This window comes from Pelobates fuscus, chromosome 1 (assembly GCF_036172605.1).
Source record: "Pelobates fuscus isolate aPelFus1 chromosome 1, aPelFus1.pri, whole genome shotgun sequence".
NCBI classification, from domain to species: domain Eukaryota; kingdom Metazoa; phylum Chordata; class Amphibia; order Anura; family Pelobatidae; genus Pelobates; species Pelobates fuscus.
Genome location: NC_086317.1, coordinates 450,002,934 through 450,026,424, shown reverse-complemented (window position 1 = coordinate 450,026,424; position 23,491 = coordinate 450,002,934). Strand labels below are relative to the sequence as shown.

Genomic DNA, 23,491 nt, shown 5'->3' with positions numbered 1-23,491 from the left:
CATGTATTATCTATAACTGGCTGGTCTATAACTAGCTGGCATGGTTTATAATCACTGGCTGGCATGGCATATCTATAACTGGCTGGCATGGTATATCTATAACTGGCTGGCATGGTATATCTATAACTGGCTGGTCTATAACTAGCTGGCATGGTTTATAATCACTGGCTGACATGGTATATCTATAACTGGCTGGCATGGTATATCTATAACTGGCTGGCATGGTTTATCCATAACTTGCTGGCATGGTTTACCTATAACTGGCTGGCGTGGTTTATAGTCACTGGTGGCAGGGTTTATGTAGAACTGACTGGCAGGGATTATACAGAACTGGCTAGCAGGGATTATTTAAAACTATATACAGGGATTATGTAGATCTGAATGGCATGAACTATGTAGAACTGGCTGGCATGGACTATACAGAACTGGCTCGCAGGGGTTATATAGAACTGGTGACAGGGTTTATATAGAACTGGTGGCAGGGTTTAGATATGGCTGGCATGGTTTATATAGAACTGTCTGGCATGGTTTATATAGAACCGGTGGCAGGGTTTAGATATGGCTGGCATGGTTTATATAGAACTGGCTGGCAGGGATTATATAGAAACGGTGGCAGGGTTTATATAGACCGGGCTGGCATGGACTATATAGAACTGGTGACAGGGTTTATATAGAACTGGCTGGCATGGTTTATATAGAACCGGTGGCAGGGTTTGTATAGAACTGACTGGCATGGTTTATATAGAACTGGCTGGCATGGTTTATATAGAACCGGTGGCAGGGTTTATATAGAACCGGTAGCAGAGTGTATATAGAACTGGCTGGAATGGTTTATATAGAACCGGTGGCAGGGTTTAGATATGGCTGGCAGGGTTTAGATATGGCTGGCATGGTTTATATAGAACTGGCTGGCAGGGATTATATAGAAACGGTGGCAGGGTTTATATAGACCGGGCTGGCATGGACTATATAGAACTGGTGACAGGGTTTATATAGAACTGGCTGGCATGGTTTATATAGAACCGGTGGCATGGTTTATATAGAACCGGTGGCAGGGTTTATATAGAACCGGTAGCAGAGTGTATATAGAACTGACTGGCATGGTTTATATAGAACTGGCTGGAATGGTTTATATAGAACCGGTAGCAGAGTGTATATAGAACTGACTGGCATGGTTTATATAGAACTGGCTGGAATGGTTTATATAGAACCGGTGACAGAGTGTATATAGAACTGGCTGGAATGGTTTATATAGAACCGGTGACAGAGTGTATATAGAACTGGCTGGAATGGTTTATATAGAACCGGTGGCAGAGTGTATATAGAACTGGCTGGCATGGACTATATAGAACTGACATGATGTATATCCCTTTCACCAGCATTGTAATTGTATATTTGAGAAGGAAGCAGGGGTATTTATAAGGCTAAACTCCTAATGAGGGGGATATAGTCTTTACTTACGTGCTTTTGTAATGTTAAAGGGTGGGGAATGGTGGATTAGTACAGAAACAATACTGGTTCAGCCCATTTGCAAGCATTCCCCTCCCCCCACTTTCATTTCTGTAAAATAAAGGAGCAGCACTGATTCTTTACTGAAAAGACAGATGTAAAATTCCTGTCTTTGTGCAAACCTGGCAATTTACTGTCTCTTTGTGTAATTAATATATAGCTTCCAATTCAGTAAGTTAGCACTGTAACTTATGAACTTTTCGTTAAGATAAATTTTCGAGGAAAACTCACATAAAAAAAGTTGGTATTTAATTTAAAGGGACACTATGAGCATGAAAACATCTTTAGCTTGATGAAGCAGTCTCACTGCTCAATTCTCTGCCATTTGTTTAAATTCCAATATAATCAAAACAGATTAATATGACAAAGTAAGAACAACTTTTTATTTTATTTTTTGAACACCTTGACATTTATTGCAAAAGAAAGAGCTTTAATGCTGTACATTGACATCATTCATCATTTGCAATTGCTCTTAGCAAGCATGTTTGCTTATGATGTGCAATAGATGTCAAAGGCATCATGAAGTGCATGTTCACAAAGATATCTGTCTCTTCTGCATGGACCAATATTTTGTAGTATCACACACATAGTACAAAAACAGCAGGGCCTCTGGTAGTTTTATCTGCTAGAAGCTAAAGAACAAAAGATGGTGGACTAAGGAGGGCGATCTTCACATCTTCATCCTTTCTCCACGCATCACTATGCAAAGATGCATGAAAAACACACACAAAAAATCTGACATTGATGATACTTTTTTTTTTTTTTTTTTTTCTAAACCTCTCTTTAAAGGGTCGATTGAGTAATTCCTTAAAGGAACACTCCAAACACCATAACTACTACAGTGGTGCCATCCTACGGTAAGTAGTCACACCATTTTATTATGGTCAGGCCACTTACCTGGGTCCTTTACAGGGCCTGCACCATATCTGGTCTTCTCGTGGTTGATGTCAGGATTATAATTGATCCAGCATGCAGAATAGTATCACACCTAGAATAACGTTTAACCGGACCTTAGAATTGCCGGACTTAACGTACCCGAGAATAGTCAAAATACTTGCCGAGGTCAGGGACACAGAACGTGACACAACGATGAAGAAAGCCAGGAGTCAAGAATACAAGAAATCAGGGAAGTCAAAACAAAGCCAAAGTCAAATACCAGAAAAAACACGATCAGGAACACACTCGTATAACCAGCTAGTGGAAACCACAACAGGGCACTGACCAAAAAGTAATTTGGGTTTAAATAACCCTCTTGTGGCTGTAATTGGTTGTCTCTGGCCTCTGACCCCAAAACGTGTGTTCGCGTCTATGACGTGACGTCACACGTTGGTGCCATCTTTGATGTGGGCGAAGGAGAGTTTCCTATTCAATCTGGAATCGCAGCGGCCGGCGTCTCTAGGAATATCGTACTCACTGGGGACCGGAATGGAAGGAGGTCGGGCAGCGGTTTGCCGCCAAGTATACAATATCTCTGTCGGCGTTTAATAAAATTATTTTTACTGCTAATCATAAGATCGCACCAGAGCTGTGGTTGTGGTGCTTGGAATGTTTCTTCAATGCTGAACCCTAAACATAACATGGGCTGCTGTTTTAATTTGGGCCTATTTTGTTTTTCCAGTCTGTCCCTGTTTGTTATAGATTTGTCAAAATGATTATATATGGAAATGGTCTTACCATATGTTACCTTTTGCAGAGAAATAGCTCCAGAGGATGCCAGCAGTTGGAAATATTGAATAAATTAATAACAAAGTTCTGCAGCAGCAAAATTACTTAACCCCTTCAGGACCGGACTGTTTTTGCGATGTTTGTACGTTAAGGACCAGAGCTATTTTAACACTTTTGTGGTGTTTGTGTTTAGCTGTAATTTTCCGCTCTCTCATTTACTGTTCCCATACAAATGATATATATATTTTTCAGGACAAAAAGGGCTTTCTTTACATACTATTATTTTTATCATGTCATATCATTTAATTAAAAAATAATAATAAAATATGGTGAAAAATAAAAAAAAACTTTTTTTGACTTTTACTTAAAAAATCTTTTACTCATCTACAAAATCGAATGAAACAAACTGCTAAATAGATTCAAAATGTTGTCCTGAGTTTAAAAACACCCAATGTTTATGTGTTTTTTGCTTTTATTTGCAAGTTATAGGGCTATAAGTACAAATAGGAAATTGCTGTTTCAAAATGTACATTTTTCAAATGTATCAATAGTGACATTGTAACACTGTTATGTCATAAATCTCCAAAAAACACCCCACATGTATATATTTTTCTTAAACTAGATAACCCAGGGTATTCATCTAAGAATATTTTGATACTTTCTATGCAGCCATTTTACCACAAACCTTTGTCAAACTTTACATAGGTAGTTTATTTTTTTTATTTTTTTCACATAAATTGCAATTCAGGTATAAATTCACAGATTCTGTTAGGTGTCACTACCAAACAACACCCCAATATGTGTTCAGCAACATCTCCCGAGTACAGGGATACCCCCCATGTATAGGTGTGTCGGGTTGTCGGGTTGCTAAAAGGCCACATTTGGCAGGTGCACATATCAGTTTCCCAGCTTGGAATTTTGACATGTAGTCAAACTGACTGACTAAGACAGACCAAGACACAGATTTTTAAAACAAATTTAACCCTTTAAGGGCAAAAAACAATCGCTTCCCGCAGCCCGTTTTTCGCTATGACGGTTCAGGACGCGTCAGCGGTCCAAACGCACGTTTTACCGCTGACAGTCCTGAACCGTCAGCGGTCCTGAAGGGGTTAAAAAACTGATTGTATTGTAAATGAAACAATAAAGACTGAGTTATAGTGTCAGTGTTGTCACACAGTACCTGTGTTAAATGAGCTGAGAATTATAACCAATAGAACATGTTGAGGAAGTCCGAGCTTAGATTATCATGAAGTGTACCCTGCCTGGGGAGCAATGTAGTATCCATCCACGACTTTGAGCCTGGGATTTTGTTTGGAATACAAAGATACAAGCACTTTTATCGTTTATCAAGGAAGGCAAGCTTCGATGAACTCACTGGTGTTAGACCCTTACAACCCAAGGACTTCTGTCACTACCTGCTGATTAAGGACTTTGCGTGTTGTCTCAAGGTTACAATGACAGCTTTTAGAAAACATTTAAATGCCTTTGCGATCGAGATCCCTTCTCTAATAGGGTTATTCGCTGAAGAATTCAAGGTGAATTCAATGTGAATTTCAAATTTAATGTCAAAATAGCCAAAGTGGAAGTAAACTATGCTTTTGGTTCGACTACTCTGTTCTAAAATCTTAAATTCTCTTTGAATTGACTTTGAATTTTCACTGTAGTGAATAACCCTATTGGGACCTTACTCGTCTAGCATGTAGTCTCTCCTGAGCTTGACGTCTTTCTCTAAGGGAGCATTGACACATATATACATCACATGTCCGATTTTGGAGAGCCTCTGGAAGATGGGGCATAAGGGGGCTGCTTCTATATGCAGGTTGTCTTTAATGATAATTGGACCCTGTGCAAGCATTAGCATGGGCCCCATGGTCCCCTTCCTCCATCCTTCTAGCATGCACATACACACGCCTTCCATCCAAAGACACACAAAAAAAACACCAACATAGATCGTAGACTTAGCCACACTTATTTTTCAACTAGAAAAAATACACACATACAGATGCAAACACTGACAGAAATGCAGATACACACATACACAGCTCAGACATACAAAGACAGATCCACAGACACACACTAACACATACAGATGCACAGACCCACATACTGATACACAGACAGACAGATACACAGGGGCACACACTGACACACAATACCACACATGCAGATACATACACGGAAACACATGCAGTTACACAGACACACACTAACACATACAGATGCACAGACACACTGACACACATGCAGATACACAGACACACTTAATGACAAACATTCAAATATACAGGATGACACTGATATAGATGCAAACATTGACACACACAGATACAGAGGGGCATACACTGACACACTTACAGACAGATACGCATACGGACTGACACATATATAGACACACATGCATATACACATACAGACACATACACAGACAGAAACAAACACAGACTGATACACATGCAGACAGCTATACACACACACAAACAAACACACATGGAGAATATACAATTTCAGTCACCCTCCTGTTTCATACCTGGGGTCCAGTGGCTGTCTGAGGCTGTTGGGAGTTGGGCTCTCTCCCAGTCCGCGCTCCTCCTCTCTTCCTTCCTCCCGCGCGGCACTCTGTGTTAGCTAGGAGGAAGTGACTGCACTTCCTCCTAGCACTGACCTCATCACAGGGGGCCTGGTCACATTGACTGGGCCCCTGCAGACTCATTGCCATCGGGTGACCCTAAGAGCATGGGCCACAAAATGGCTGACATTGATTATATTCACTGGTGGTAATATTTATATAGAACTGGCTGGCACGCGGCCCGCACGCACCACGGCAGACAGCGAGCTCAAGGTGCAGCTGTTTTGGACCCCCTAGGAATGACTGGGCCCGGGTCAGCTGCCCCTTTTGCCCCGAGTTAAAGACGGCCCTGTTTATATGTATCAAAAGACTTACCCTTTAGAGAAGAGGTTTCTAAAGCAATATTTTGGTGGTATGCTATGCCTGTCAAGTTATTTAGAATGGGCAATACCCCCTCTGACCTTTGTTGGCCAGGGGCACATTTGGAAAAATGTAGAAATGCTTTTGACAGGAAAGATATCATTATTAAACCCTTTTAACCCTGGTAGTTTATATTAGCTATAACTGTAGATGGCCAGAATGGCTTTAGCAGCTACCTGAGTGGATGATTTGGTTCCGCCTGTTGTGGATGTGATTGTCAATTTATGGATTAACTATCCACCATTACCTCCACACTGTCCTTTTATAGCAAAGTATGGGGACAAGGAGGAGGGTAGGGAGAGGCTACAAAAACTCCCTATGAGTAGTTTGCCTAATTTAGGGGTAGGCAACCTTCGACACTTTGGATATTGTGGACTACATCTCCCATAATACTCTTACAGCAGTAATCCTGGCAAAGAATCAGGGATAGGTGTAGTCCACAACATGTGGAGTGCCGAAGTTTGCCTATTCCTGGCCTAGTTCTTCATGTCAATTTTGCTTCACAGTGGGACAATGCCCCCCCTTTCCCATTCATCCATTTTCTGATATTTGCTTTTGTAAAGCTGCTTTCTTATATTAAAACGATGCTGAGTTGTTGCTGTAAACTGACTGGAAATTATATATACAGTGGAACCTCGAAACTCGAACGGTCCCTTTCTCAAACAATTCGGAAGTTGAACAAAAATTTGGAGTAAAAAATGTCTTGGTAAATGAACAATCCTCGGTACCCGAACAAATCATACCAGTGATGAAATCATGAAGTGATCAAATGCCTCAGATATAAAACCCAAGCACCCCTTGACCTGAACTATAATCAAAATGTATCAGTAGAAAAAAAAACACAGTTAAGCTGGACCAGATCGTTTTCTGTGAAGATTTTTTTATTTTGGGGGAATCTGTTTTACCATTAATATTATTTTTTATTATGTTATTTTTTTATATAGCGCCATCAAATTCCGCAGCGCTTTACAGTGGGTGGACGCAGGGCCGTCTTTAATATGATTAGGACCCTGGGCAATGCATTTTCTTGGGCCCCCTGGGCCCTGCCCCTCCTATCCCTCCCCCCAATTACGCCCAATGTGCAATCACACTGACAGACGTACTGGCACATACAGACACAGACAGACATTAAAACATTCACAGATACACACTCACACACAAATATATACTGGCAGACATACTGACACACACACACAGACGCATTGACACACACACAGGCATACTGACACACACACAGGCATACTGACATACACATAGACAGACGTACTGGCACATACACACAGACAGACATTAAAACATTCACAAATACATACTGACACACACATACACTGACACACAAATATATACTGGCAGACATACTGACACACACACACACAGACATACATACATACATACATACACACACAGGCACATACACTGACAGATGTACTGACACACACAGACACATACACTGACAGATGTATTGACACACACACACACACACACACACAGACATATACACTGACAGATATACTGACACACACAGACACATACACTGACAGAAGTATTGACACACAGGCATACTGACATACACATAGACAGACATACTGACACACACAGGCTTACTGACATACACACACACATACATACATACACAGACAGACATACTGACACACACAGACATACTTACACACAAGCATACATTTAGCCACCCTCCAGGTTCTTACCTTTTCCTGGAGGGTGGTTTCCCTGGGGTCCAGTGGCAGGCTGAGGCAGATGGGAGTTCTCCTCTGGAACTCCCCTCCCTGCCATTCTCCTCCCGCGCGGCTGTGTTCTCCGTCGGGAGGAAGTGCGGGAGGAAGCCGGTACAGGAAGGGGCCCGGTCGCGCTGTTTAAGCGTCACAGCGCCAGACCGGGCCCCTGCTCACACATGCTCCCCGGGTGGCCCTTAGTGCATGAGCCACCCGGGGAGCCTCCTCAGCGTGCCGGCCGGTGCGGCTCTGTGCAGCCGCACCACAGGGTCCAAGGGGGGCTGCGCAAATCGCGGGGCCCACGGGGCAGCTGCTCTGGGCCCCCCAGGAGCAACTGGGCCCGGGGCAGCTGCCCCGTTTGCCCCGCGTTAAAGACGGCCCTGGGTGGACGAACAGACAAGTTGGACACACAGGAACAGAGGGGCTGAGGGCCCTGCTCAATGAGCTTACATGCTATAGGGAATGGGGTAAAATGACACAAAAAAAGTTATTATTCCTTTAACAGTGTCACTATGCTGCTTACTCTGTATATTGCTGCTAATATTGTGTTTATTCATTAATACTGTTACTATGTTGGTTACTGTGAGAGTGCAACGAGTGCTTATTTGGAACTACATCTCCCATGAAGCTCAGCCAGGCTAAAGCATCATCGGAAATGCCATTCTGAGCTCCATTGCGAGCCCTTCCTGGCCGAGGACCACTTAGAATGCATGTGTCGTGCCGTGGTCACCATGGTAACAAAGGATGCTGTAGCCGAGCGTGCTCTCCCCCCCCGGACGCAACGCGTGACGTCCCAGCGTTACCGCCATGTTGGGGGAGGCAGTTATGGCCGCTCCTGTGTTGCTATGGTAGCGAGGCTCCAACAAGCTGCCCGGGCTGGAGTGAAGTGACAGGTCCCCTCATAGTGTGACAGCGGGAAAAATGCCGGCCGTGGGTGGCGGAGACAGGAGGAAAGTCTTCATCCTCACCACTGCTTACAACTACTTCGGGGTCTCCTCGCCCGAGCTGCTCCCCGAGTGCAGGGAGCTGGACCGGTTCCTGGACGATGGCAACGAGTTCATCCTGTGTGCCCGGGGCTCCGGGGCCAGCTTCATCTTCACCAACAAGGTATTCCTGGAGCCCTGTAACCTGCATGGAAAACACACAGTCACTGGGAGAGAGGGAGAGCACGCAGTCACTGGGAGAGAGGGAGAGCACGCAGTCACTGGAGAGAGGGAGAGAACACACAGTCACTGGGAGAGAGGGAGAGAACACACAGTCACTGGGAGAGAGGGAGAGAACACACAGTCACTAGGAGAGAGGGAGAGAACACACAGTCACTGGGAGAGAGGGAGAGAACACACAGTCACTGGGAGAGAGGGAGAGAACACACAGTCACTGGGAGAGAGGGAGAGAACACACAGTCACTGGGAGAGAGGGAGAGAACACACAGTCACTGGGAGAGAGGGAGAGAACACACAGTCACTGGGAGAGAGGGAGAGAACACACAGTCACTGGGAGAGAGGGAGAGAACACACAGTCACTAGGAGAGAGGGAGAGAACACACAGTCACTGGGAGAGAGGGAGAGAACACACAGTCACTGGGAGAGAGGGAGAGAACACACAGTCACTGGGAGAGAGGGAGAGAACACACAGTCACTGGGAGAGAGGGAGAGAACACACAGTCACTGGGAGAGAGGGAGAGAACACACAGTCACTGGGAGAGAGGGAGAGAACACACAGTCACTGGGAGAGAGGGAGAGAACACACAGTCACTGGGAGAGAGGGAGAGAACACACAGTCACTGGGAGAGAGGGAGAGAACACACAGTCACTGGGAGAGAGGGAGAGAACACACAGTCACTGGGAGAGAGGGAGAGAACACACAGTCACTAGGAGAGAGGGAGAGAACACACAGTCACTGGGAGAGAGGGAGAGAACACACAGTCACTGGGAGAGAGGGAGAGAACACACAGTCACTGGGAGAGAGGGAGAGAACACACAGTCACTGGGAGAGAGGGAGAGAACACACAGTCACTGGGAGAACACACAGTCACTGGGAGAACACACAGTCACTGGGAGAACACACAGTCACTGGGAGAACACACAGTCACTGGGAGAACACACAGTCACTGGGAGAACACACAGTCACTGGGAGAACACACAGTCACTGGGAGAACACACAGTCACTGGGAGAGAGGGAGAACACACAGTCACTGGGAGCGAGGGAGAACACACAGTCACTGGGAGCGAGGGAGAACACACAGTCACTGGGAGCGAGGGAGAACACACAGTCACTGGGAGCGAGGGAGAACACACAGTCACTGGGAGCGAGGGAGAACACACAGTCACTGGGAGCGAGGGAGAACACACAGTCACTGGGAGCGAGGGAGAACACACAGTCACTGGGAGCGAGGGAGAACACACAGTCACTGGGAGCGAGGGAGAACACACAGTCACTGGGAGAGAGGGAGAACACACAGTCACTGGGAGAGAACACACAGTCACTGGGAGAGAGGGAGAGCACGCAGTCATTGGGAGAGAGGGAGAGAACACACAGTCACTGGGAGAGAGGGAGAGAACACACAGTCACTGGGAGAGAGGGAGAGAACACACAGTCACTGGGAGAGAGGGAGAGCACACAGTCACTGGGAGAGAGGGAGAGCACACAGTCACTGGGAGAGAGGGAGAACACACAGTCACTGGGAGAGAGGGAGAACACACAGTCACTGGGAGAGAGGGAGAACACGCAGTCACTGGGAGAGAGGGAGAACACGCAGTCACTGGGAGAGAGGGAGAGCACGCAGTCACTGGGAGAGAGGGAGAGCACGCAGTCACTGGGAGAGAGGGAGAGCACGCAGTCACTGGGAGAGAGGGAGAGCACGCAGTCACTGGGAGAGAGGGAGAGCACGCAGTCACTGGGAGAGAGGGAGAGCACGCAGTCACTGGGAGAGAGGGAGAGCACGCAGTCACTGGGAGAGAGGGAGAGCACGCAGTCACTGGGAGAGAGGGAGAGCACGCAGTCACTGGGAGAGAGGGAGAGCACGCAGTCACTGGGAGAGAGGGAGAGCACGCAGTCACTGGGAGAGAGGGAGAGCACGCAGTCACTGGGAGAGAGGGAGAGCACGCAGTCACTGGGAGAGAGGGAGAGCACGCAGTCACTGGGAGAGAGGGAGAGCACGCAGTCACTGGGAGAGAGGGAGAGCACGCAGTCACTGGGAGAGAGGGAGAGCACGCAGTCACTGGGAGAGAGGGAGAGCACGCAGTCACTGGGAGAGAGGGAGAGCACGCAGTCACTGGGAGAGAGGGAGAGCACGCAGTCACTGGGAGAGAGGGAGAGCACGCAGTCACTGGGAGAGAACACACAGTCACTTTGAGAGAGGGAGATCACACAGTCACTGGGAGAGAACACGCAGTCACTGGGAGCGAACCCGCAGTCACTGGGAGCGAACCCGCAGTCACTGGGAGCGAACCCGCAGTCACTGGGAGCGAACCCGCAGTCACTGGGAGCGAACCCGCAGTCACTGGGAGCGAACCCGCAGTCACTGGGAGCGAACCCGCAGTCACTGGGAGCGAACCCGCAGTCACTGGGAGCGAACCCGCAGTCACTGGGAGCGAACCCGCAGTCACTGGGAGCGAACCCGCAGTCACTGGGAGCGAACCCGCAGTCACTGGGAGCGAACCCGCAGTCACTGGGAGCGAACCCGCAGTCACTGGGAGCGAACCCGCAGTCACTGGGAGCGAACCCGCAGTCACTGGGAGCGAACCCGCAGTCACTGGGAGCGAACCCGCAGTCACTGGGAGCGAACCCGCAGTCACTGGGAGCGAACCCGCAGTCACTGGGAGCGAACCCGCAGTCACTGGGAGCGAACCCGCAGTCACTGGGAGCGAACCCGCAGTCACTGGGAGCGAACCCGCAGTCACTGGGAGCGAGGGAGAGAACGCACAGTCACTGGGAGCGAGGGAGAGAACGCACAGTCACTGGGAGCGAGGGAGAGAACGCACAGTCACTGGGAGCGAGGGAGAGAACGCACAGTCACTGGGAGCGAGGGAGAGAACGCACAGTCACTGGGAGCGAGGGAGAGAACGCACAGTCACTGGGAGCGAGGGAGAGAACGCACAGTCACTGGGAGCGAGGGAGAGAACGCACAGTCACTGGGAGCGAGGGAGAGAACGCACAGTCACTGGGAGCGAGGGAGAGAACGCACAGTCACTGGGAGCGAGGGAGAGAACGCACAGTCACTGGGAGCGAGGGAGAGAACGCACAGTCACTGGGAGCGAGGGAGAGAACGCACAGTCACTGGGAGCGAGGGAGAGAACGCACAGTCACTGGGAGCGAGGGAGAGAACGCACAGTCACTGGGAGCGAGGGAGAGAACGCACAGTCACTGGGAGCGAGGGAGAGAACGCACAGTCACTGGGAGAGAGGGAGAGAACGCACAGTCACTGGGAGAGAGGGAGAGAACGCACAGTCACTGGGAGAGAGGGTGAACGCACAGTCTCTGGGAGAGAGGGTGAACGCACAGTCTCTGGGAGAGAGGGTGAACGCACAGTCTCTGGGAGAGAGGGTGAACGCACAGTCACTGGGAGAACGCGCAGTCATTGGGAGAGAGGGAGAACGCACAGTCTCTGGGAGAGAGGGTGAACGCACAGTCTCTGGGAGAGAGGGTGAACGCACAGTCTCTGGGAGAGAGGGTGAACGCACAGTCACTGGGAGAACACACAGTCACCGGGGGAGAGGGAGAACGCGCAGTCATTGGGAGAGAGGGAGAACGCGCAGTCATTGGGAGAGAGGGAAAACACACAGTCACTTTACTCTGTAAAGTAATACAATGTGAGCAAGATATTACTTTGCTGCAGAGGGATTTAGATAGACTGGGGGACTGGGCACTCAAATGGCAGATTAAATGTAATGTTGAAAAATGCAAAGTTATGCACTTCGGCGTAAAGAATGCACAAGCAACGTATACCCTTAATGGAAGCGAATTAGGGATAACAACACACAAAAGGAATTGGGAATTGTTATAGACAACAAACTATGCAACAATGTGCAATGTCAATCAGCAGTGGCCAAGGCCAGTAAGGTATTGTCATGCATGAAAAAGGGCATTCATTCTCGGGACGAGGATATAATTTTGCCTCTTTATAAATCACTGGTAAGACCACATATTGAATATGCTGTGCAATTTTGGGCACCTGTTCTAAAGAAGGATATTATGGCACTAGAAAAAGTGCAGAGGCGGGCTACAAAATTAATAAAAGGAATGGACCATATCAGCTAAGAAGAAAGGTTAACAAATTTAAACCTATTTAGTTTAGAAAAACGTCGCCTGAGAGGGGATATGATAACATTATACAAATATATTCGGGGCCAATACAAACCATTGTGTGGAAATCTATTCACAAGCCAGACTTTACATAGGACACGAGGCCATGCGTTTAGACTGGATGAAAGAAGATTTTGTCTAAGGCAAAGGAAAGGTTTTTTTTTACTATAATAACAATCAGGATGTGGAATTCTCTGTCTGAAGAAGTGGTTTTATCAGAGTCCATACAGATGTTCAAACAGCTACTAGATGCATACTTGCAAAAACAGAATATTCAAGGATATAATGTTTCATTGTAGGGTAATAACTGCTTGATCCAATAAATATGACTGCATTCTGGGGTCAAGAAGGACATTTTTTTCCTAGCTTGTTCCAAAATTGTGCTTCAAACTGGGTTTTTTTGCCTTCTTTTGGATCAACAGCAAAAAACAAATGTGAGGAAGGCTGAACTTGATGGACGCAAGTCTCTTTTTAGCTATGTAACTATGTAACTGGGAGAGATGGAGAACACGCAGTCACTAGGATAGATGGAGAGCACGCAGTCACTGGGAGAGAGGGAGAGCACGCAGTCACTGGGAGAGAGGGAGAGCACGCAGTCACTGGGAGAGAGGGAGAGCACGCAGTCACTGGGAGAGAGGGAGAGCACGCAGTCACTGGGAGAGAGGGAGAGCACGCAGTCACAGAGAAGTAAACAGAATATTAATACAGAGAAGTAAACAGAATATTAATTTTAATAGAGTAATAAAACATTAACAGAGATACAGATTAATAAAACATTAACAGGGATACAGAGAAATAAACAGAACATTAATAGAGAGTAACAACACATTAACAGAGATACAGAGTAATAAACAGAACATTATTACTAATACATAGTAACATTAATACAGAGTAATAAACAGAACATTAATAGAGAGTAATAAAACACTGACAGAGATACAGAGTAACATTAACCCCTTAAGGACAGAGCTTCAGAAGCTTGTCTTTCACTTAATGACAACTGCATTTTTTGCATTTTTTGCTGTTTGCGTTCAACTGCAATTTGCATTTTACTAATTTATTGCACCGACGCATATTATATACCGTTTTTTAAAGGACAGAAAGGGCTTTAATTTGATGTAACATACATATACATAAATGCTAATTTATTATAAAAAAATACAGAAAAATGAAAAAAAATGAAACATTTTTGGCAACGTAACCAATCTGGCGAATTTCAAATGTAACGTGCTATATTTGACCCTTTAACTTCCCAAAACACCATAAAACCTGTACATAGGGGGTACTGTTTTACATGTGAGACTTTGCTGAATACAAATATGTGTATTTTATTGCAGTAAAAGCAAACAGTATTATGACATTGACAGGTAAAATGTCATGTAGAACTAAAAAAATAACAAAATGTCTTATTTTCTCCCATTCTTTTCATATTAAACTATGTTTCATTGCTAAATATTTGATATTAAATGGAATCCCTGTTTCCCCTGAATAAAATGATATATAATAAGGGGGGGGGGTGCATTTAATATGAAAGAGGTGAATTACGGTTGGACAGACATATAGCGCAAATGCCAGGTTTTGTTTACGTTTTGTTTTGTTCACAACGTGTACATTTGTCTCAGTCCTTAAGGGGTTAACAGTGGTACAGTATTAAAGAAAGAATAGACAAAACGTCAATAATAATACAGAGTAATAAACAGAACATTAATAGTGATACAGAGTAACATTAATACAGAGTAATAAAGTAAACCTTTACAGTAACACTGAGTAGCAAATACATAGTAACAGTAATAAAGCATAAACATAACAGTAATGGTAATACAGAGTAACATGAATATAGAGAAATCAACATAGTAACTGTATTAAAGAAAGAGTAAGCAAAACATTAACTGTAACACAGAGTAGCATTAGTACAGATGAATAAAACATTAGCAGTGTTACAGAGAAACAAATATATAAGAACTGTATTAAAGAATAAACTAAACATATTACAGAGTAACCAACATAGTAAGAGTATTAAAAAAAGAATAAAACATTAACAGTTATACAGAGTAACTAACACTGTAACAGTGTTAAAGAAAGACTAAAGTATGAAATGGACACCGTAGTCACTATAACCATTTCATCTCCTTGAATTATTGTGTTTGGAGTTCCCCCGCACTGCCCCTCTATTCAGTGTAAAAACGCTTTAGAGGTGTGGCTAAGGCAGAGATTTCACACTTCTTTGTAGTCATACCCAGCTCTGATAGGATAAAAGCAGTCAGCTGACACTCTCAGCCAATCACAGCTGTCCATTTCTGCCTAATATTATACTTCCTCATAGCCAAAGCGCGGGGATGGACTGTTGGGGACCCTTGTTTAGCATTGAAACATAAAAATATTGGGGGCGGAGCTTAAATGTTGAGCCGGCCAGACGCACTTCATAAGCGCTCCAGTTGACCCGATATAATAAAAGGGACTTTGTCACTAAAAGTTAGCACTTACAATCTGGAAGACTACCCATACACCAGAGAACCATGGGCTACTGTTATTTCCATCGGCATAGGGGCAGAATTACCAGCACTTAGTACTACTAGACATGGTCGGAACTACTACTACGCGTGGGCAGAGAGAGTCGGCCAATCCCTCTGCTCTTAGATTCTCAGTTGTTTCAGGAGACCACCAGAGTTTCTTAAACCTCCTCCCCCCCTTACCGGTCAATGTGATCATGGTACCCCTGCCATTCCCAGAAGCTCCAATGAGACTCAAGCACAAGAAGCCTTACCACACAGAGAGGCCTGCACTCCCAGACATCAGGCTGTCCTTTAAACAACCAGCCAAGAAGTCATCTATCAGAGCAGTGTCTGAGCCCCCTTCTGGTACACTGTACCATAAAGCCGATTCTGATGACGATTCCTCTCCCTCGACAAATGGAGACATCAAAAGACTGCTTGTGGATCTTAGATCTGGAAGGCAGACCTGCAGAAAGCTCAAGCCGAAATAGGCGTCTTACACCAGAAAGTGTCTGCTGTGGAGGAGAGGGAGAAGATGCGAGACAGTGAGCTCCAGGACACGAAACATCAAATGAAGGGCCTTAACGTACAGGTCAAACAGCTGCATAAGATGGTGGCCTTCCTGGAATCCTGCCACCGCCATCGGAACATACGCCTACAAGGTATTCCTAAAGAGATTAGAGGAGGCCCAGTCTTGCCATTTGTCCAAAGAATGGTTGCATCTTTGAGCATATAATACGGAGCAGATGCCCCAGCTATTCTGTCTTCTTTCGTAGTACGAAAATGAGCTGCTGCAACGGCAGGAGCACCCAGGGACGTTATTGCAACTACCAGAGACATTGCGTGAGAACTGCTATTATGGCCAAGTCTAGATCCTTGGGGAAGGTGACCTTTGAGAGCCACAATACAGGCAGCTGGCATCATTCGCCAGAATACTTAGAGTTCATCTCATGAAATATCGTTGGAACGCAGAGGGATCTATTGCAGTTACTAAGGGCACCGAGATAATTACCTTGTCCTCCTCCGATAACCCAAAGACACTACTCAATACACTGGGCTTAAGAACCGCCCTCACTGAAGAGGGAACAACCATGGGAGACATGCGGTAAGAGGGGGGTGATCCGGAAAGAGGAGACCCACGCCGCAAATCGACTCAGCAGTTCCTCTCGATACCCGAATCAATCTCAGATACCAGAAACTTTACCATATTTTTACTTTCATTTCATTTTAAAATTCTCACAGCATTTTTAAATTCTGCTGATCCAATAAGAAAGGTATTACAAGTTACTAATTTAATCTGTTATTTTACATCTGCATGAGTGGACTAATACAACTACAATCTCTTTTCCCTATGGGGTTGCGCAGCCACAAACTGGTCACAGTGCCCTCTGTCTACTGCCAAAAGAGCTTTTAATGGGGAAATGATCATCAGAACTGGACCATGGGGAAATGTGTGGCCTGATGAATCATGTTTTCTCTGAGATTGGGTGCATGTGCATAAACACCTGGGAAAGAGTAGCAGGATACAATGTGGGAAGAATGCGGGGTTGAGGAGGCAGTGTTATGCTTTTGGCATTGTTATGCTGGGAAATCTTGGGTCCTAGCATTCATGTGGATGTTACTTAGACGAATACCACCTTCCTAGAGATTGTTGCAGACCACATATTCCTCTTCATTGCAATGGTGCTACCTAACATGACAAAGAGTTTATGGTGTTACCTTGGCTTCAATCTGATTGAGTATCTGTGGGATGTGCAGGGACAACAAATCCGATTCATGGAGGCTCCACCTCGCAACTTGCAAGACAGAGACCAGTGACACCCAGACTTTCTTTGGCTGTCCAATCACAGATTTCCCAATGCAGCTCAATGAGTATTCTTTTTCAGGGCAGGGTCTCTGAGCAATTGCTATCTCTTGAGTTTAGCTCCACTGCGTTAAACAACCAGGAAGTAACTGTACCTGTTGTCTGATTGACAGCTAGGGGTTGTAACAATAACTTCAGAAAATTTCAGAAAATTATTAATTTCTATTGAAATCTGGACTTTTTGTAAAATGAAAAAAAACAAGGACCCGCTTTTCACATATAAAGCACTTCATCACATGAGTGTCCATTAAAATAATTTCAAGATAATTCAATTCAATTCAATTCCATTCTTTTTTGTTTAATTTCTGTCCAAGATATTTTACGTATTTTAGTAGGCATTTGTCATTTTGTATCAACTGATTGTCGATATGGCCATGCTGGCACTTTTCAACCGAATTACCTTCAGTAGCTCTCTGACTCTGTTTATGTTAATATTTTATATTCGAGGTGGACGCTGGAGACACAAAAGATAAAGTGCTTGTGTTCTTTAAAATTCGGCCTGATGTGATTACTGAGGACAATCTTCATGAAAACATTCTAGTATCCTCCATGCTCGATTCACCGATTAACACACTTTACCAAGCAGTAAGGCAAATCTTTGCTCCTATGCTATTAAAGGTAAGACTCTATGGAATATCATATATAATATTTGTTAACCAAGGTGTTATATAGTTTATTTTACAATGAACTATTAAACAGTTATTGTCCTAAATGGTGTAAAATACAATTTAGTTAATTTAACTTTATTTGAGCTTCTACTTTGAGTAATTGAATAATGTGTTTCGTGCTTGAGAGCCGAGCGGCCACCCAACAAAGGGCAGGCTATATAATTTGTTGTTCATTCTCAGTATTCTCTTGCGCCCTCTTTTGGTTTGTATATATTTTACACAAACACAAGGATGACTTTAAATTGGATCCATTCTTTAACCCTTTTTTAATTCTATTAACAGTCCTCTGAATTTATTGGGATAAAGAACACCTGAATTGTACATGCCATGTGCATAGCTTTCAATAAGGCATGCCCACGTGATGTGTATGTGAGATGTTTCGCGTTTTGAAGAAGTGGCTAAGCTTCATAACGCTAGAGTAGTAATTGAAACCAGGACGTTCTGCACTATTTCAAAATGAATTATTTTTAATTCTATAACAGTCAATACATGTAACTCTTCAGAGAATATATGCCAACCAACATTTACTTTGTAAAACTATGTATTTTCCCAACAACAGATCTGCAATTATATGACAAAACGTGCTAATTTCAAAGTGTCAATCAAAATGCAAAATTGTGAACCACAACATTAAGAGAGTGCTAAAGAGTGGACCAAAAATTATCAAAGTGCTAAAGTGCTGGATATTGTATCAAACTTGTTCATGCAAAAATATTGCTGTATCCATATAAACACAACCCTTAAAAAAACAATTATATAGTGTGTGTGTTTGTGCGTGGGTGTGCAATTATACATTAAAGTGCAATTTACAGTAAAGATTCTTCAAGTACCTCAATATACAATGTGCCAAACAAAATATATTGTGCAAATTTGTTGAAAAGTGCAAAATAGAACACCCTCAAATATAATCTTCTTTATTGGTAGAACGATAACTACACCTTAAAGCTAAAAAAAAAAAAAAAAAACTACAATATTGCAGATGGTACAGGAAAAATTATACTAGGTACTGTATTCTAAATATTTTGATGAGCCCACTCACATTTATTAGACACTTTAAAGTGCTCACTTTTTATATTGGCACTTTTTATTTATATTCATTGAGAAGTTTGTAGCACTCCACTTATTGAGGGTTTTGGTGTTTTTTTAGGGGTATTCTTTGTGTATTTGAGAAGGATGCATAAATCGTGTACATCGCTGCTTAGAGTTTGCGAGTTTCTAATACTTTTTAAATTTATTTATTTGACAATTTGTTTTGAAGATTTTATCAGCAATGACAGGAAGAATACAATACACATGTAGGGCCATGACTAGTACAAAAAAAGGAAAATAACCAAAGAAGTCTATTAATTAGTAGATCCAGAAACCTGTAAATAAAGATTAGTGTTGAACTCTATGGTGTTAGCTCTGATATTCTGCTTGAGACTTTATCATAAAGAAGGCAGCAAATCAAGCATGTAGTCTAGTTCCCCAACTAGGGGACTCCTTTCAGCAGTAGGAGACTAGAAAAGGATGTGATGGAGAGTAGAAGGGAAGTGAGGAAGATGAGGGGAGTGAGAAGGAGATGGAAAATAAAACCCTACAAATACAGAGGGAGTGAGGGACTTGGGAGGAGTTGCAAAGCTTTGTGGCCTCACTTGGAAACCCATCCACTCAAGTGCTATTAAATAGAAGTGCCAGGTTCTCAATCTCCTTATATTTGTCAGGCCGGCCTTTCAGAGCAGTCATGTGTTCCTCCATCTGACGGATCTCTTCCACGTGGCCCAGCCATATCTGCTGTAATAGCAACTCTCCTTGCAGCCAGAGGGCAGGGTACAGTAATTTGTCCGCAGTTAGCAGGTGTTTGGATAGCTTATTCTTATATTTATAGATGAGTAATTTAGTTCAGCTTAATAGCATGTCCGCTGAGTGAAATTCCATTGCCTCATCTGCAACCGTGGTCATGACATCGTACACCCTTCTTCCACTAAAGAGATAAGACTGGGCAGCCCCAGAAAATATTCATCTCCAGCACTGGTCTGTTGCCCGTGGGAAGAATTTGTGTATTTTTTTTGTGGAGTATCATACCATTTGTTACTATTTTATCATTAATCTTGGTATTTGAAACATAGTGAACTGTGGTGCTTTGTGTACTTGGGGTAGTGGTGAAGCGATAGAGCACTGGTACTATGGGAGATATCTGGTGCTAGATCTATATGAGTATTGAGATCTCCCATCAAAATCAACACACCTTCCTGGAAGTCAGCCAACTTATTGAAGGTAGTAATTAATTTTCTATTGTCTGTTTTCTGTTTGTTCTACTGTAATAACTATTGCTTAGCATGTTTTTATTTTTTATTTTTGTCTCTTTTCAATTACTTTTTTTTTAGGATGAGAAATGGAGTAAAGACTTTGATCCAAAGCTGCAGACCTTGCTTAGTGAGTTAGAAGCAGGTCTCGGCAGCATATTGAGAAGAACTGTTACCAGTCACGAGAGCCCAAAATTTGGAGGAGAAGATGATTTACAAGGTTTGCACAGAACCACAGATAGACACTTGTTTGTAGCTCAAATACACAAAAACAAGTTCTGTGCTCAGACTCCCACTACTCCTGGGCAGCAGCAATGACCATAGTACACATCAGCCTGGATACATACAATAAAAACCAAGGTAAAGAGTTACTTGTGCACTATCCCAAATCCCTATGCATGTTTAAAAAAAAATGGAGGTTTTTAGTACCACTCCAATGGCCATTAGATGTAAACTCCCCTGCCACGTCAAGGCAAAGCTCTTAGGTCCTACACTAACAATTCACCTTGCCTTGACGTGGCAGGGGATCTTACATCTAATGGCCATTGGAGTGGTACCAAAAACCTCCATTTATTTAAATGCATAGAGATTTGGGATAGTGTGCAAGTAACCTGTCTTTAGTTGTTGAAGTAAATAGATAATAGCCAAAGTAAAATATTCTGTAAGTAGCCCATTACATATGTATTTAGGTTTATTAAATGTATTTTATGTAGATTTTTTTTTCCGCTATGTTTTCTTAAAAGAATATTCCAGGGTTTTAAAGGGACACTATAGTCACCTGAACAACTACAGCTTAATGTATTTGTTCAGGTGAGATCTATAGCTCCCTGCAGGCAATCTAATGTAAACACTGTATTTTCAGACGGCCACCAGAGGGACTTCCTATCATGTAGGGCCCTAAACAGGCCTTGTACACGTCAGACGTATTAAGATACGTCTGACGTGTGCAGGAGAGAGAAGGCACTGTGTGTGCGCCTTTTCTCTCCAGCCTGTCAGAGAGGAGAGGGGGTGGGCAAAGACCGCGAGCTGAGCTGTCAGTCAGCTCAGCTCGCGGCCGTGCACACCACGCGCATGCGCGGTAGTGCGCTCAGGACTTCAGAGGGCGGCATGAATGCCGTCCTATGAAGTATGTGCGCATGTGCGGCGAAGCCGCGCATGCACACAAGGGAGCAATGACGCTTCCAAATGGAAGTGTCTGATTGCTCCCTGCTCACGCCCGCCTATTTCGGCATTTTGACGAAATAGGGGGCGCGGCTTCACGAGGCTCCCGGCGCTGGAACGAGGTGAGTAAACTACTCTGCCTGGAGAGTCCCTGTAAGGCTCAACAGCACACCTCATTCTATGTAACTAATGCTCGTTTTTTTTTTGTGAGAATAAAAAAATTAAACTTCAACATAAATCACTCTCTTGACTTACTCTCACAAAAGTAAGAAAGAAACAAGATATCAAGAAAAATACAGATGTACATTCCCACTTAAACCCACAATCTACATTTTTCAAGACTCCAGCTGGCCCAGGCAGTTAGTCTTCAGTTAAAACATAAAAATGTGGCTTGCTACAGACAAATGTGCCAACTTGGCGTTTTAATGTAAGGCGTATTCAATGGAACACTTGGTTTTATGTCCTCTGTGTTCCAGCTTACTTTCTCTCTTACATTGTATTGTAGGTGATATTCAGTGTAAATCTTACCATGTAGACTAAGAGCATTGCATTTTGGTTTTACAGGTATATTGACACCAAATGATGAGTTCCAGTTTTGGGCAGAGACTGCAGGAGGTAGAAATAAATCGAGTATCAAAGAACGAGCAAGTCATTTTAGTAGTCTGTTTCAACCAATTGCAAAGGTAGGTTTTGATTTTTGATAGAGGATTAATTGAATCATTCATACACACATAGTGAAATCTGTTCTAAGGCTAGGGTCCCCACGGCCATTGGCCTTAATACAAGGTAACAGATCTTTTTAATGCATCAAACAATCATATTGGCTGATACTTGCAGGTAAATCTGTGTCATAAACAAATAGATGGAAATGCCGACCCCCCTATGAGGTGAGGTCTGCTAAGTGGTTTGATGAATATTCCGAGCAAGATGAGTGGTCAAAATGATCCTTAAAGGACCACTCTAGTGCCAGGAAAGCATACTCGTTTTCCTGGCACTAGAGTGCCCTGAGGGTGCCCCCACCCTCAGGGACCCCCTCCCGCCCGGCTCTGGAAAGGGGAAAGGGGTTAAATCTTACCTTTTTCCAGCGCTGGGCGGAGAGATCTCCTCCTGCTCTCCTCCTCCGATCCTCCTCTTCTCCTCCCCGTCGGCTGAATGCGCACGCGCGGCAAGAGCTGCGCGCGCATTCAGCCGGTCACATAGGAAAGCATTCATAATGCTTTCCTATGGACGCTGGCGTGCTCTCACTGTGAAAATCACAGTGAGAAGCACGCAAGCGCCTCTAGCGGCTGTCAATGAGACAGCCACTAGAGGACATAGGGGGAAGGCTTAACTAATTGATAAACATAGCAGTTTCTCTGAAACTGCTATGTTTATAAAAAAATTAGTTAACCCTAGCTGGACCTGACACCCATACCACTTCATTAAGCTGAAGTGGTCTGGGTGCCTAGAGTGGTCCTTTAAGGCATTCTGCAAGTTTCTTTAGTAGTTGCTGCTGCTGCAGCGTGAGCCACGTTATTCACCTTGGCAATCAATCAGGAATTATGTTACTCATCTATGTGTGGAGTTCTGAAGCCTGGCCTATCTTTCTTCAATTGCTGGATTGACACTGTGTGTCTGGGCATATCAAATGCAAATTCAAAACTGTTTGAGAATCAGAGCTACATTTATGTCATTGTCCAGTAGAAATTGATGTAACTTCTAATTTTGTAACTGGGTGTTTGTGATTGGCCTGATGGGTATGGGTAACCCATTGCAACTTTCTTCATCTATTGTCTGATGCGCAAAGTTAAGCACACTGTTGGTTCTTCTGAGAAATGTATTCAGCTA

The 23,491-nt window shown here is 44.2% G+C and overlaps 1 protein-coding gene across 1 annotated transcript in view; it reads left to right on the top strand.

The window, feature by feature from the left end:
• The first annotated feature begins 8,731 nt into the window (after positions 1-8,731).
• The window catches only part of DYNC2H1 (dynein cytoplasmic 2 heavy chain 1), a 330,703-nt gene continuing 315,943 nt past the window's right edge, over positions 8,732-23,491 (top strand). Inside the window, exons 1-4 of the mRNA XM_063430335.1 lie at positions 8,732-8,997; positions 17,998-18,168; positions 20,585-20,723; positions 22,229-22,347. Coding sequence (XP_063286405.1) covers positions 8,812-8,997; positions 17,998-18,168; positions 20,585-20,723; positions 22,229-22,347 — 615 coding nt within the window. The 5' untranslated portion in view covers positions 8,732-8,811. The remainder of the gene's footprint in view (positions 8,998-17,997; positions 18,169-20,584; positions 20,724-22,228; positions 22,348-23,491) is intronic.